Source organism: Perna viridis, chromosome 6 (assembly GCF_037379345.1).
Source record: "Perna viridis isolate PV_CMFRI_1.1 ecotype Kerala chromosome 6, ASM3737934v1, whole genome shotgun sequence".
Lineage (NCBI taxonomy): Eukaryota > Metazoa > Mollusca > Bivalvia > Mytilida > Mytilidae > Perna > Perna viridis.
In genome coordinates this window covers 19041192-19057395 of record NC_142450.1, presented here as the reverse complement: position 1 = coordinate 19057395, position 16204 = coordinate 19041192, and the positions used below count along the sequence as shown (strand labels likewise).

Here is a 16204-nt window from a genome sequence, read left to right as displayed (position 1 = left end):
TCGGCATTCCAAGGGGAACAAATTGTGCTCCTTTACTTGCTAACCTATTCCTTCACTCTTATGAGGCTGACTTAATAGTTGATCTGCGTATAGAAGTTTCATTTCACAACTCACAACCCAGTTTTTTTTTGTTTTGTTTTGTTTTTTTTTTTGTGGAGTACAAGTAGCTCATTGACGTTTGTTACTTTTTATGTATTATTTTGGTTATTTATGTTCTTTGTTTTGTGTGTCTGGTTTTTGTCACTTATTTACACTCTTTTTATTTCCGCTTAAGTCTTCCTTCCTTTGATTACTCTTTCATACTTTATGCGCAGCTTGTCATAACTATGGGGAGGTTTTGTGCCGTATCATGCTTCCAGATTTAAAGTGCTGTCCTAGTTGTTCATTTACTTATTATTTTGTTATTTAAGTTATGTGATGCACTTCTTTATGGGTGTATATGTTTCCTGTCCGGTCTTTGTCCTTGATATATATTCATTTGATTTCCGTTTCATAATTTTCTTGCCTAATTAAGAATTGGCTATGATTAAAATTTTGTCTATTGAAAACAAAATATGCACATAGAAAATTTATGTTATTTTTCAATAGACAACATTTTTATCATAGCCAATTCTTATAAATTAATTTTAAAACATCTTTATTTTTAAACATGAAAAAGTAGCTCTTAATTTAACTGAATAGGGGCGCGTCAATATTTTGTTATCCATTGAGATATAACAAAATTATTTTAAATAAGCAAATATAGGACATGCTTTAAGAGCATTTTATTAACTTAATAGAAATTCAAAATGAAATGTGTTTTGAAAAAAAATTATCAATCCACGGAATATATACAAGAGCAAAATTATTAAATATTGAAGTGTGCTATTCTTTATCAAATACATCAACTTCCGATAGAGGATAAAATAAACCTTACCTCTGCGGAAATCGGTATCTACGGAAGTCAGTTAAGGCCACTTGAAAAAAAAATATACAATGTCGTAATTACGACATCCTATTCGAGATCACGATATAGTTATGTCGAATATACGACATCCTATGTCGTAATTACGATGAAGCTATGTCGAAATAACGATATAGCTTTGTCGAATTTACGATATCGTATGTCGAAATAACGATATTTGACGTCAAAATTACAATATAGGTATGTAGAAATTACACTGACTTTGTCGAAATTACGACATCGTATGTCGAAATTACAATACAGTTTGGTCAAATTTAAGTTAAAGCATGTCGTAAATTCAACAGAAAGTTACAGCAATAATGTCATATCCGGTTTTACTTCCTCCACTTTGATAGTAACAGCCGACGGTAATTTTATATTTGACGTTAAATGTTTTATTGCAAAGCGATAAACGTAAAGAACGTCTATAAAGACGCGTGATTATTTACCAAGAGTAAGACTTTGACTTACATATTTAATTGCTTAAAACCAACTCAGAACTAAACAAAGAGCACATTGGTGGGATGATTCTAAAAATGATTTTATACATACCAATTACTAGAAAAAAGGATAATCGTGTGAGATATCGAAAAATTCATTAGTAGTACCTAACTATGTAACCACAGAGGTATAAAATAATTTTGTTGAATTTCAGAAATGTAGTGAACAGATGTAGAATTTTTAATGTACAATTTGTAATTCCAATTTTTTATCTCTTTTTATTTCTTTGTATTGCCACGGACAGGGAACAGATATGCAAGTTTTATTTTAGGCTTGGTTTTGAATACAAAACCACTGTTAGCTTGCTTTTGAAGGTAATAAAATATTCATTAGTATGAAACCACCAAAAACAAAAGAGTATACATTTAAGTCGTAGAAAATCAAACAATGATGTTATGCAAGCAGGGCATTGCTTTCAGGATAAAATTCAATCATCCGGAGGACACCAAGGTTATTAATGAATGCATCTTCAATGCATTCAGAGTGGCATTGACATATTTAGAGATACCGTACAATTGATAACGCAGATAATTAATCCTACTGGAATTGAAACTCGGATAAGGAAACGGCTAAGACGGAAATATTTTGCGAGGGAACCCGACTTTTTTCTTGCATCTCGATTCTTATGACAAGCTAAAAAGAAGAGGATTATGCATTAATGGCTATATCGATGGGTTCTCCGGGCAGTTAATTTGGTTACATGCTTATAAAACCAATACTTATCCACGAGTAGTTGCAGGCTACTATATTGCAGCAGATGATTCCAGATTTCATGATATTTTCTTCATCAAAGCTTCTGTGAAGCTACACATAACCTCAATATCGACACTCACATACATGCCCAAAACGTGAAAACAGGAGATACAGGCGATCTTCAGACACAATGTAGCAAACCTGATAAATTAAATTACACAAAAAAAAAACTGAGAATGTAGAAAACAATGGATTAAATAAAACTACTGCAGCGTAAGCAATATAACTTCCGTAACACATGAGTGACATTAGATGACCCGTAAAGGTATACATTTCCTACCCTCCCAATGGCACCCGTCTTATTGAAAGTGAGTGTAATTTGGTAAATGTTAACGAACTTTATTATAAGTCATAGGTAATAACGTTGTGTGACGATGTGTTTTCATCGTTATATACCACTTACGGTCATTTTGAACCAAACCACTCCCAGGTACATGTAATCAATATGACAATCAACAATGCCTAAAAAATGTCATTACCAAAAGTTGTGTGTGTGTGTGTGTGTGTGTGTGTGTGTGTGTGTGTGTGTGTGTGTGTGTGTGTGTGTGTGTGTGTGTGTGTGTGTGTGTGTGTGTGTTTTGAAAGTTTTTAATATTGTGTGGCTTGAGTTCACAATAATGACGCACGATGATGCCATAATTAAACGACATTTGACAAAGCAGTGCTGGGAATGGTACAACTGTGGTGTTTTTAGACCTTAAACATTGTAAACGAAGAGAATTTCTGATTGTTAAACAACTTTGAAATTATTATGTCTTCGCAGTTGTTATATATAAAAAATCTTCTATAAATAGGTAACGCTTTCAACATTTGAAGGTTATTTTTTAGTCGTATTTTATGCCAATTAGAACCCATTTAGCCCCATATCTTTTCTACATTACCTATGACAACTGAAATACCAAAAACAGAAAAGCTAACAAGGTTGCCTTCTGTACTAAAATTCCACAGCAACACCATATGATATAAATTGTGTATTCAAGGTCAAAATTAAACATTTTGAAAGGTTGAGCCAGAAACGTTTGATAAAAATTTATGGTTATGGTTATGTATATTAGACATATAAAATATCTTAAATATTTCTGACATTAAAAAAACCACATCCTCTGATAAACTTATGACTTCGTTTATATTCAATATGAATTAGAGCATCTTAATGACCCTTATAAGATAAATCAAAGTTTTTAATAAAGAAATGAAGTGAGTGTAACTAACAGAAATACAAGGATACCTATACATTTTGAGGTAAGATATTCGGCATTTTAATTTTTTTCATAATCAACAGAAACAGTCTGCTACGAAGGTTTTATGATAATCTTCAGGTAAACAGGTTGCACTATCATGGTTAGAAAAAACAACCTCTGTACAAACAAACAAAAAGATGTATCAAGAAACTTGCAAATGATATAAATAAATAAGGACAGCTATGCTTACCTTGTTATATATTTTGAAGATTTATTCGCCATTTTTTTACGGAATGGTAAGTTCATTAAATTTGTACCTGATAGAAATATGGATAACAGTTTTTAAAATTTTGATTTTAACAACGACAATGTTATAACAGAAGCAGATGCAAATATCTTTGGTAAGAATTTTATTACTAATGTTAGGTGAAGAACATTATTTTTTGTTGTAAAAGTCTTTAATTTTTGTGCTTGACCTTTCTTGCGATATGGTATACTACGTAAGACATACTTATTATTGAGACGAAAACGTATTATAATGTAAAATAAAGACAATTGCAGTGAGTTCTTTTTATTAATAATTTGCTTGTTTACCTGATAAACCTTTATTTGAATATCCTAGGCTCTGAATGTTAATAAGAGAAAAGCATATTATGCTAAACCAGATTTCTTAAAGTGCATGTATGACCTAAGACATTTAAAGCACATGGTTAAGAAAATAGACATGGTCACATATATTGGTCCGGCAATTTGACCTTTATCCTAAATGAAGCCTTTTAGGGCATATTTGAAAGTTTGATAAAAACAAATCAAAGAAATACACAGTGAATATTCATTATTGCCAGTTTCAGGTTCTGTTATTTCCTGACCATTTTAGGTCATCAACTACAGAGATTTAATGGTATATTTTTTGTCTTTAAAAAGATGACTAAAATCAGACAAGCTGTTACAAAATCTGCCTGTTTAAATAAAGTCACAAAGTATCGCTTCAATCTAATTTTCACAAAATTCTCACTAAATTAAGAGGTGTGCAAATAGGTCTCCTTTCTAGACACATGGACAACATGCTTTGACAAAATTATAATTTTGTCAAGACTTGTTTGATGATTTAAATAACTAGGTTTCTGAAGAATGTGGCCAAATTCTACTGCAATACAAACAGCAGCACTAAATTAATACAATTAGTTCTGAAAACTGGGAATCGACTAGTATATTTAGAATATCATCAAAATGTAACGTATCTATTTTTTTTCGGAAACCATTTTGTACTAAATGGGAAATCTAGGGAACCCGGATTCGAACGGTTTATAAGAATTTTTTTAAGTACATATATTTTTTAACAATTCATGAAATACATCGAAATCCCCTTATAGACAAATGTATCTGAAAAAGGGGTTACCTGTCTTGACACCTCCCATATTCACGAAATATATGAAAGTCAAAATCACTCCCGTTTTTTTCATGATTTTATTTGTACAAAAACATTCTAAATGTATTTCTATCCTACTTAAACAATGCATTAGTTATATCAATCAAACGTTTAATTAATTATTTAATTGATAGAGAAATATTTATATAAAAACAATACAATATATCAGAAAGTATCAGTTTTTATCATTATCTGAGGAACATCTTATTTAAATATCATAAATCACAAAATTTGAAAAGGCAGTAGAGCACGAGGCTGACACTTTTAAAATGTGTGGAAATATAGTTTTAAAATATGTAAGTAAGTGTTATAACGATGATGACACTTACGAAGCTTTCAAAAATGCAACACATACCATACTTGAATAAAACGTTGAAAACATATAGACGTAGGGAGTAATTATAACATCGGGTAAGCTACCTGTTCATTAACATGTGTGTAAAAACCCATCACCTTGCTTGTACTTGACGATATCAGAGAAAAAATAATTTCATTTTTCATCATACTCTGAGTTATTAATTTGGTTACACATTCTATTGATATTTAGTAATATCCATGTGTTTCCAAATTACCGAATTGACTGTTACCAGAATTTAGTCAATTAGTAGTATGCTCTAATCGACGGTTTCAGTACTCAGAACTGTTTCATTTTCTGAAATTTGTGTCTGGCCAAACTCTATATTTCCACCAATAAGTTTATATATATCATCCAAAATATTTCCTGCCAAAATTCTCTGACTTATTTAGAATGCTTAAATAAATGGATAAAGCTTTCGTTTTCTTTACAAAAATGACACTTCCCGTTTGACCTAATAATTTTGTGTAACATTTTTCCAGTATATATCATATTATGCAATATCTTCCAATAAAAGCTTGGCCTTTCTATTAACAAAAATGTCATGACAACTACCCCATATTTTCCAGCTCGATATTTGTTTGAAAATAGACCTCTCATTTTAGTTTACAATTGTGAGTGAGAGGGATGCTCATAACGTTTTTCATCCGGGGTAGACGAAAGGCGAAAAAGAAAACTATGACTAGGTGAACGAGTCGGTTCTCATGGTGCAAATAAAAGAACCATAACCATCCGTAAGTTCACACTGACGAACACAAAACATTGAAAGTGATAATTTTAATCTTGTAGCAACAACCCAGTTTCAGACGACTCTTTTTTGAATGTCTACCAAGGTTTACAAAGTTTGGGACATCGTTACATGTTACATACGGCTCTTGAATGGTATAAACTTCCTCTAAACAACCCCAAATTCACGAATCGTCATTGTTCCAGTCCCCATTCTCACAGACAACTATCCATTTCCCATTGAAATTGATGGAATTATATCCCGGAAATCTTTCATTAAGGTGTCCAAAAGATACCATTATGGAAGTACCAAGTGTCGTAATAAGACTGAAAATGCTCTTTGTCAGAAGTATAAATGTCAGTTAAAAGTGTCGAAAGGGACACAGTAAGAACATTTCGCAGATTCAGCTACATGTATAAAGAATTTGTATGATATGTTGTCAATTTTTGAATCAAATACATGGACAGGTTGGATTTTGTTTTTTGTTTTTTTTTGTGTTTGTTTTTGTTTGGTTGTTTGTTTGTTTTTTGTTCTTTGTTTGTTTTGTTTTGTTTTTTTTGTTGTTTTTTTTGTGCAAAAGAATAAAAAAATCACATTGAATTAAGCGAAATTCTGATGGAGGGTAATAATGTTCATAATTTCGACCCCTGAACAGAATTCTTATGTGCGTACAACTATGAAATCACTAGTTGCTCTGATTTCAGTGATATTTGATTTAATTAGGAAATATGGCATCATAAGTTGATTGGTGATGACAAAATATTGTTTTGGGTGGTCATTTTCCCGCTTATTTATATACTAGCTCTGATTACAATGATATTTAGTTTACAGTGTTCATAGTAAACGTGGTCTCCTGAGTTGAATGGTGATGATAAAAATTTACCATTCTGGGATGTTTTGGAACAATGTGTGGATTTGTAACCTAGAGCAACCTAATTTTTCGAATCAGCAAAAGATTGACGAATAATTCCTTTCAATTAAGATTTCAGTGTATAATGTCACAACGTCTGCAATGTCTTTTTATGGTAGAAAATTCTACTACTTATTGTCTTAGTATAGCTATAAGAGAGAATAGATAGAGATTGAATTTTGAAATACAGTGGAAATTTGGAAACTACGTCTTTATGATGAAGAATAGTGCTGATGTTAATTACATCTATTCCTTTGTTTGAAAATAGTATATGTATAAATTCCCGATTTTCTTTGTGAAGAGGCTCAGGTAAAAAAATATGGAACTGAACCACGCCATATATAAAGCTATTTAATCTGCATTTCATGGGAAAAGGGTCGATACTGCCATTGTCGACTATAAAATCTTTTAGAATGGTGACTGGCAGCAAAATAAAATTTGGTCTGATGTAATGAACACCTGAAGGTAAATGAGACAAATAGTTAATAGTTCTGTCTGCAAGTGAAAATAAATTAGCTGGATAGGGTAAATTGTTTTCCATAGGTTTCTGTCTTCTTTGGCCATGGCTACATTTATTTCTGTGTTAAAAGTGTTAAAAAAAATCATTATATTGATATAACTGTTCCCGGGACTAGAAAAATCTCCTAAAACGTTTTATATGATCGTTATAACTTTAAGGATTTTCAGCACCTCTCTTTAATCCAAAACAATTACCTATCGGTGCGTTACAGTCTTATAAACTTGGAGTTGTTTGTATGATGATATTTCTCGAAGAAAAGATCTTGCATGTTCAAACATTGATCATGAACAGGATGATCAAAATGAGCGTAAAGGGCCGTGTATTTAAGGGTCTTGGTATCGTATCGATATGTATTCATACGGTTTCTCACTGTTTGTTCAGTTTCACCAACATATATTAGTCCATACAGAGTACACTCAATACAGTAAATGATATTTTCGGAAGAGCAGTCCGGAGGTTCATAAGAATTTTTAAGTTAGGTTTTCCCGGTTAGATAAGTGATTAATTCGGGACAAATAACGTATCATATATATTTTTTGCAGTTACCTCTCTTCTGCTGGTTTTGGATCTATATTGAAAAATATGAGTGACGGAATCCTTGGAACGGTAAATTAGTTTACCACGTTGTTCCTGAGTTTGGCAAACGAGGAATTTGGTAACCCGGTAACGTCCAATCCGGTCCCTTCGTATCTCCTTTTTGCGAATCATTTAGTTACCAAAGATTATTTTTGAATACCCAGGATTAATAAAGGTACCTGAAGGAACAAATATTTTGTTTACTGTCTTTTATAAACAGTTAAAACCCCACTTAAATCCCTTTTGCGTTTCGATCATTATAACTAGTCAATACCAAAACTACAAAAAGTTACGGATTAAATTCTGACTATGAAAGTTTTCACAACCTGAGAAATGCCATATGTAAAAGTACTAAACAGAAAGTACCAAAAGGTATAAAGGTACCTAAACATCATCAGGAAGTTGATAAGAGGGGGTGCGAAGTAATGGGGGGATGCGAAGATGAACCTCCCAGCCCATTGACTACACTAATGTTTGTTACCTATTCTTATTATCCATGCATAATTGTTTGTGTAATTATAAATTGTGCTCATCACTTACGTAACAATTGTTAATAAGAGTTCTATATCAGATATTATAAAATAAGAGCATATGACATTTATTAGTAAAATAATTTCCCATCTTTTTTTAAAACTTATGACTACGTTTCTTTTTTTTCTCATTTGATCATTTAAATGTTCAAATATAAGTTGAAACATGTAAGCATATGACATTTATTAGTAAAATAATTTCCCATCTTTTTTAAAAACTTATGACTACGTTTCTTTTTTTCTCATTTGATCATTTAAATGTTCAAATATAAGTTGAAACATGTAACAGAATGTGACAATTTTGGACGAGACGTGAAAATATTGCACGATTTTTAGAGGTAAGATTTTTGTCCTCGTGTGGAATGGAAATGATGAAATGTTGTAAAGCCATGATTTCACTTCATTTTATGTTCTTTTTCAGCAAATGTAGAACGGGCTAATGCCCAAAATAACCGGGCATAGGAGAACCCCTGCCCGAATTGTTCCAAGTTCTAAACATTCTTGGAGGCATTTCCAGCATTTTACAGTGCCTTAAGTTAAGCTGAAAGCATTCATCAATATATGTTCTTTTTCAGCAATTTTGTTTTGTCAAACATGGTAACAAAGCATGATATCTGTAGTTACTTGATTACTAGGGCAAAGTTTGCCAAGGGAGCAATTCAGGCTCTACAAGGGCATCTTGCTTATATATGTGATAACTCCCATTCATGTTATACAAGTAAGTCAAATTTATATTAGAAGGAACTTTAAAGTACTTGTTACAATTGTCGTTTTTCAGACATTATTTTCTTTATTTTTTATTTATTTAAGATGGCAACCCCTTACCTGATTGAGAAATGGAGGAGAGCATTCAGACTTCATGATGTTAATAAGGATAATGTTCTTACAGTAGACGATGCATATTGTTTTGCGTGAGTACATTTTAATGAGGACAAACAAAGGAGTATTAATAGGTATATATCTGTTTTTTTTTTGTTTTGTTTTTTTTTGCACGGAAAGAAAATATTTATTATGATAACAGGGCATTGTTGTCTTAGGGAGAATTATATGTACCTGATTTTGACTTGTTTACCAAATATAATTTACAAAGACATTGCTGGTTTTGATTTTATTCTTAAACTTCTTGATTTAGCTTTTACTGGCATCTCTCTCCAATTACTGTATTATTTCATTAGACATACTGCTATGACACCTGTCCAGTAATTGTTTTAATGTCCTATATATAAAGCATTATTCGAATTTATTTGCTACTGAATTTACGATAATAACTTATTTTTCTTGTAGAGATCAAGCCATCAAAGGTGGAAAATTGATAGGTGAATCTGCCGATCAATTCAGAAGACAGTATGTCGACATATTCAGGAAATTTTTTCTCGAAACTGACAAAGAAACTGAAGATACACTTATTACGAGAGTTAAAAAAGAGTACAATGAAAACAAAACTAAGTTCGAGGAAAAAGTCAAAGAGATAATTAGAATTTATGTAAGCATTACAGATTTAAATGGTGATGGGAAAATCTCACAAGACGAGTACATGGCACAGTTAAGGGAGATGGGCGTATACTCGTTTGGTGAGAAGTATTTTAACTTATACCAACTTGACGATGATAGAACCATACCTGTTAATGACTTTTTCACCAGTTTGGTCGAATTTTATTGCAATAATGACAAAGATAATGTAAGTCACTTGGAAAAAGCTGCTTCTTACGGATTTGGTATGGAACAAATTTAGATTTCAAATGACGAATGTGAACAAAAATCTAAAATCGATAGTTTAACCCAGATTTTTCAATAAATTATTATTCTATTACATGGATTTGTGTAAACTAAACTGCTTTATTTATTATTGTATTTCCTTTTTTATGATGTAAAAAATACACAGTTAAATTAAAGGTTGGTATGTGTTTCGTTATTTAATGATTTTAAACCGTATATGCCACCTATGGAAAAATGCTGACTCTCAATAAAATATAAAACTAAATGTGTTGGCACGACACGAATGCCCAAATCTGTGGTACAATTTGTAGTCATTAGAATTAATTAAAGCAAACAGAACTGAACCTATTTGGGTTACTCACTATTATAAACGTGCATCTCAGTAGTCAGATCAATATTTCAAGGCAAATATCCAAAGAAGCTATTTTTTTTTTCTTTTTTAAAATGTTTTCATAGTCGTTGTACTTTTTTCCAGTTCTCAACTAGTGACTGCTCTGCTCTTTTATCACTGCCTAAAAATTCTTTAAACGCGTAAACATACTGAGATCATAAGTCGTCAGCGACATGACCTTTCCACGTTTTGCCCTTATTAAGTTTACTTCTTCTTTTGATTACCGCTATAACCTTGGTTCTCTTGATAACTCTTCTCCATTACTGACATTGTAAAGGGTAAAAATGAACTACATAGAGATGAAATATAAATAAAACATAAAACAAAATTAAAGAGTAATCAAGGGAACCAAGGTTATAGAGGTAATCAAAAGAATGCAATCCAGGGACAAAGACCAGACATTGAAAACAGACATACACAACAAAGAACATAAAGTAACTAGAATCATACATATAAAGTAACAAAAGTAAATGAGCAACTCGGACTCCACTAAAAGCTGGGAGCATTGACCAGGTGCACCGGTAGAGTAAGCGTCCTCTGGGTTTCTAGAAACACCCACCGAGTTGCTCATAAAAAAGTCAAGTCCGGGGTAGACAAACGAGGAAAGGAAAACTATGAACCGTTGAATAAATCAGTTTTCATGGTGCAAATGGATACACCATAACGATCCACGAGTTCATGATGACGACCATAAAACGTTGGTATTGATAACTTCAATCTTGTAGCAAGCAACATTTTTCAGAAGTCTATTTGTTAGAGTTCTAGTGCGATACAAAAAGTCTGCGTAGTCTCGGCAATCTCTGGCATAACGTATGAGTTGTTATATGAATACTCCAAACGCAGGTGCTGAAAGGATGTTGTCACAGATGAAAGGGAAGTTGACAATTCTAAATGAAAAGTCATCACGTTTGTCGTAAATGTTGGTCAATAGTTTTCCTTTACCATCGATTTCTAAGTGTAGGTCAAGATATTAGGCTGACCTTACAGTGTCTGTAGTATCCTTTATCTCAAGTTCTTTAGGGTAGATGCGATGTATCAAATCCCCGAATTAGCATTGTTTAAAGATAATACGTCATCTATATAGCGGAAACTGAGAATAAAAGGGTCTAGCCAAACCTTATTCTTTTCATCGGATCAAATCAGCTATAAAGTCAGCCTCATAAGAGTGAAGAAATAGGTCAGCAAGTCGAGGAGCACAATTTGTTCCCTCTGGAATGCCGACCGTTTGTTGAAAAACACGTCCACCACACTGGACAAATATGTTGTTGATTAAAAATTCCAGCATTTTGTAAACATTTTTCTCTGTATATTTGGAATGATTTGGAATTATTTCTTACAAAGTATGAGGAATTTCTACCAAGAACTATATGTTTGTATCTAGGTGTACCATCTTTTTTGAAAAAAAAACCCACGATGTATAATGTTTTACGTCGGAATTTAAACCGAGTATGGGGAATAGAAGAATACAATGTTGAAAAATCCTAGATTTTAATGCTATTATATTCAGATAATACTCTTGAACTGGCATCAAAAAGATCTTTCGAATTATTCAGGATCCACATTGAATTAACACCACTACGGGAGTAACAAGTGTTGTGGTATGACTGCAGACCCTCTTTGACAGTTGTGAGTATAGAAGTTAAAAGCTTTGAAAGAGGTTTGGTGGTGCATTTTGCAGATCCAGCTATGAAACGTTGTTTGTATGGATTCTTGTGGAGTTTAGAAATCCAGAGGGTAGATCACAATCATTGTCCTTGGTAGAGAGACCAAAAGAGGATAGCACAGATTTATGGTTTTCCACAATCTCTTCTTTGGACAGTGTGGTAGCAGTATAGTGGAATATGGGTTACCTCGTTGGTCATTGAAAACCCATTAGTGGTCTTCACCTGACATTTCATCCCAATGAGGTTGTTCTCTCTTTTGTCTGTCTTATTTCATATTAATTTAAATAAAGGGAAAGCCTTGATAGTAGGTATGTTTAAACTCTTTATTACAATAATAAGAAAAAAAACCTATCCAACAAATTACGCAGTGAAAACTGAGGACTCAAATTCTACATGAGTATGTATTTTTTTATCAATGTAATGAATGAGGATGATAACAAAATTACCAAACACTTTTCCGATCCATAATCATGTCAAGTAAACACAAAATCTGACTAAATAAATATTACATCGCTAGATTAGCTGGTACTGCAATTGTCCTGGCTTGGTACATGCATTTCAAACGAACTGGTTGGTTAAATCTGGGATTAAAGCGCGCCAAAACTCCCTCTTCCATTGCGTTGTGAATATGCCGGATGGGATTAAATAGTATTTACATGCTATAGTGACATAATCGGTAAATCAGTAGTCATAGCAGTATAAAGAATAATTTACAAAATGCTGTCATTACTTATTGTTTTACAAGAAACTGAGTATTTTTCAACCAAGGACTGATATCTGCAATAGAGATTGGAAAAAGACTTTTAAGGTGCACTTCCCTAAACACATGCTTTGAAAACCATATGCAGGTACATTGTGCACAGGTAAGGAAAATTTATAGTTTCGAAACTATTGTCGTCTTTTTTATCATAAATCTTAGTATTAATATGACAACTCTGATCAGATGTAGGTCCAAAATTATGCTGAACAAGCTGCTCCTGTAGTCTCCTTTATCTTAAGCTCTGGTGGATATTAGCCATTTAGCAAAAGAAGTGTTGTTGATGGACAAAACATAAGTAATACTTCTGTTTGTGAAATTAAAGTATTAATCATCTTTTATTTTATTATTCTTTACGAGATTCTAAAGATATTTAGTATCGTATGAATACACACAACAAGTCGAGTAGGAGTGGAACACAATTTGGGCCCGTTTGAATGCCAACTTGTTGCTACAAATAGCTCTAAATGTGACAAATATGTTACCATTAAGGATGATACAAACCTGTTTTTTAATGTACCACACTTTACTCTTCTGAGATGTATTGGAACAATGTGTGGATTTGTAACCAAGAGCAACTTAATTCTCGAATCAGCAAAAGACCGACGAATAATGTCTTTCAAACGAGATTTCAATGTATGATGTCGCAACGTCTGCAATGTATTTTTATGGTAGAAAATTCTACTACTTATTGTATTGGGATAGCTCTAAGAGACAATAGATAGAGATTGAGTTTTGAAATACGGTGGAAATTTGGAAACTACCTCTTTATGATGAAGAATATTGCTAATGCTAATTACATCCAATCCTTTGTTTGAAAATGGGATATATGTATAAATTACCGATTCACATCCTGAAGAGGCTCAAAGATATGGAACTGAACCACGGAATAGGTAGACACTGCCATTGTCGACTATAAAATCTTTTAGAACTTTCAAAAGGTGACTGGCGGCAAAACGGTTTTTTTTCTGATGTAATGATCACCTAAAGGCAAATGAGACAAATGGTTATTATATCTGTCTGAAAAAGAAAATGAATTAGCTGGATCGGGTAAATCTTTTTCCATGGGCTCCTGTCGTATTTGGCCATGGCTGCATTTATTTCTGACATAGGTGTTAAAAGCCATCATTACACTGATTTAACTGTTCCCTGAACTAGCAAAATCTCCAAAACGTTTTATATGATCGTTAAGGATTCTCTTTAATCCAAAACACTTCCCCATCGGTGCGATACAGTATTCTAAGCTTAGGGTTGTTTGTATGGTAATAAATTTTCTCGAAGAAAAGATTTATCATGTTCAAACATTGATCATGATCAGGATGATCAGAATGATTGTAAAGGGAAAATGGAAATGATGCACTGGGAAGGATATGGTTCATGGGGCAATGAGCAGTGGCACATGGAATGGTGGGTTAAACCAGTTTTATAGAGTGCTTCACCTCAACCTTCCATGTTTCCGTTTTACTATATTACAGAAAATCGGAAAACGGACATAACTTAACATTACTCGATATTACTTGACATTGTCATTGTTTTCTTATGTTAAAAAGTAATTTCATTTAATTTGATTTATCTTGCTTTACCCAGAAAAAACAACTGTTATTTGATCATGCCTGTTTGCTTAAAATTATTCCCCTTTTCTAAGTTAGTATACTTTTGGCATGCACATAAATAACTAGTGATTTGTATATACTGTTTAAAACTTTTGAAAATAATGTTGATTTATAGAATATAATAAAACATTTTAAAAAGTTACTTTTAACTCAACATTCAAAGTTTATATGTCATTTTCACACCTAGTAAATAAAGTCCAAAATTTCATAAACAATGCATTTGAAAGAAAGATGTTTCGACAAACTTTCTCCAACCAATCATCAACAGCAAGATGTTGCATTTATCAAATGCGAAAGTTTATTTTGCACTGTAATCAAGGACTGAATTATTAAAAGCAATATTGAGAAATTAATCCGGTAATACAACTCCGTATTTGAACTGGTGTAAAAAAAAAATGTAAATCAAAGTACTCATGTACTGAATCAATTTATATCGTTTGTTTGAATTTATACGTCCTAAATAATCAGCAAAAATGCAAAAATTTGGAAAACTTGAGATAAAAGAAACAACTCGGAATCGATTCAAATGTGTCTGAAAACAAGTCTGTTGTTGTTAATTGCTGAAATTGAACTCTTCGATTTAAATCCATCATTCTGATTTGCGAATGGCATCATATCACACAAAAAAATACGTTGCATCTTACATGGGCAATTCGAAACTTTTTGTAAAACTCAGGTGTGTTGTCCAATTGCGTGGAACACCTAGACGAATGAACATATTACTACCATACATCCTGCAATATAATTGAACTACAAACTTCTGATTGACATTTCCAGTCACAATTTAAAATTAGCGACTGTCTGTCAAATCTTTCAAACTTGAGCCAATATCGTAGACAGAGGCGGATTCAAAGAATGGTCAAAAAGAGGGCTAGGGGTCACCATAAAATTCTTGATAAACACATTTTAATGCATACGTTTACACACAAAAATATGCTATCTTTATCTCTAATTTAAATTGATAAGGGGTGGGCCCACAAGGTTATATAGATTATTACAAATAACAATTATACCAGACGCTTTTCAAAATTACTGTGACACCGTCTAAGCAAAGTCCTTTTATGTGTTATCTTCTACCGATGTCGTAGTGAAACTTTGTTAAGACTAAGATCTATACACAATTGACCTAGAAGTTAGTTTTTAATTCGTTTGAATCGCCTTTTTTTTGTTTTCTTTTTGTTTTGTTTTGCTTTGTATTGTTTTGTTTTTTTTGTTTTTTGTTTTTTTGTTTTGCTTTGTTTTTTGTTTTGTTTTTGTTTTCATTCAAAGTATGTTTTCTGTGTTCATCCATATAAAAACCCTACCCATTTATAATGCAAAGAAGGGCGACTCTTTTTTCCTTTATTTTCATCAGAACAGAAAGTAGAATGGCGGGTTTTGAGATTATATATACAGTGACAGAATGGGACAATTGATAGAACTATTGTTAATTAGATTGCTATCCAATGATCACGCAGTCACTTCCACAAATCTGTCTAATACGATTGCAAAAAAAAATGTCCTATGTACAAATAACTTATAAACTTCTTACGTTCATTTCTGAATTTATTCCCGGTAAGAATCTTTTTTTGGTCAAGAATCTTTTTTTGGTCAAATACATATTTTAGAGGTATCATTTGCGCCACCTACATTTTTTAA

General features: G+C 32.4%; 1 protein-coding gene across 1 annotated transcript; it reads left to right on the top strand.

Moving 5' to 3' along the window:
- Positions 1-8643: 8643 nt before the first annotated feature.
- On the top strand, positions 8644-10329 carry LOC148613954 (uncharacterized). Its single transcript, XM_088586151.1, has 3 exons — positions 8644-8763; positions 9236-9336; positions 9710-10329. The coding sequence occupies exons 2-3, from the start codon at positions 9236-9238 to the stop codon at positions 10155-10157; spliced, it is 549 nt and encodes a 182-aa protein (XP_088442277.1). The 5' UTR covers positions 8644-8763; the 3' UTR covers positions 10158-10329.
- Positions 10330-16204: the final 5875 nt, after the last annotated feature.

Excerpts from the sequence above, each read along its gene's own strand:
- LOC148613954 (XM_088586151.1), top strand. The coding sequence starts at position 9,236 with ATGGCAACCCCTTACCTGATTGAGAAATGGAGGAGAGCATTCAGACTT. Across the intron at positions 9,337-9,709 it reads GACGATGCATATTGTTTTGC|AGATCAAGCCATCAAAGGTG; the intron begins GTGAGTACATTT and ends TTTTTCTTGTAG.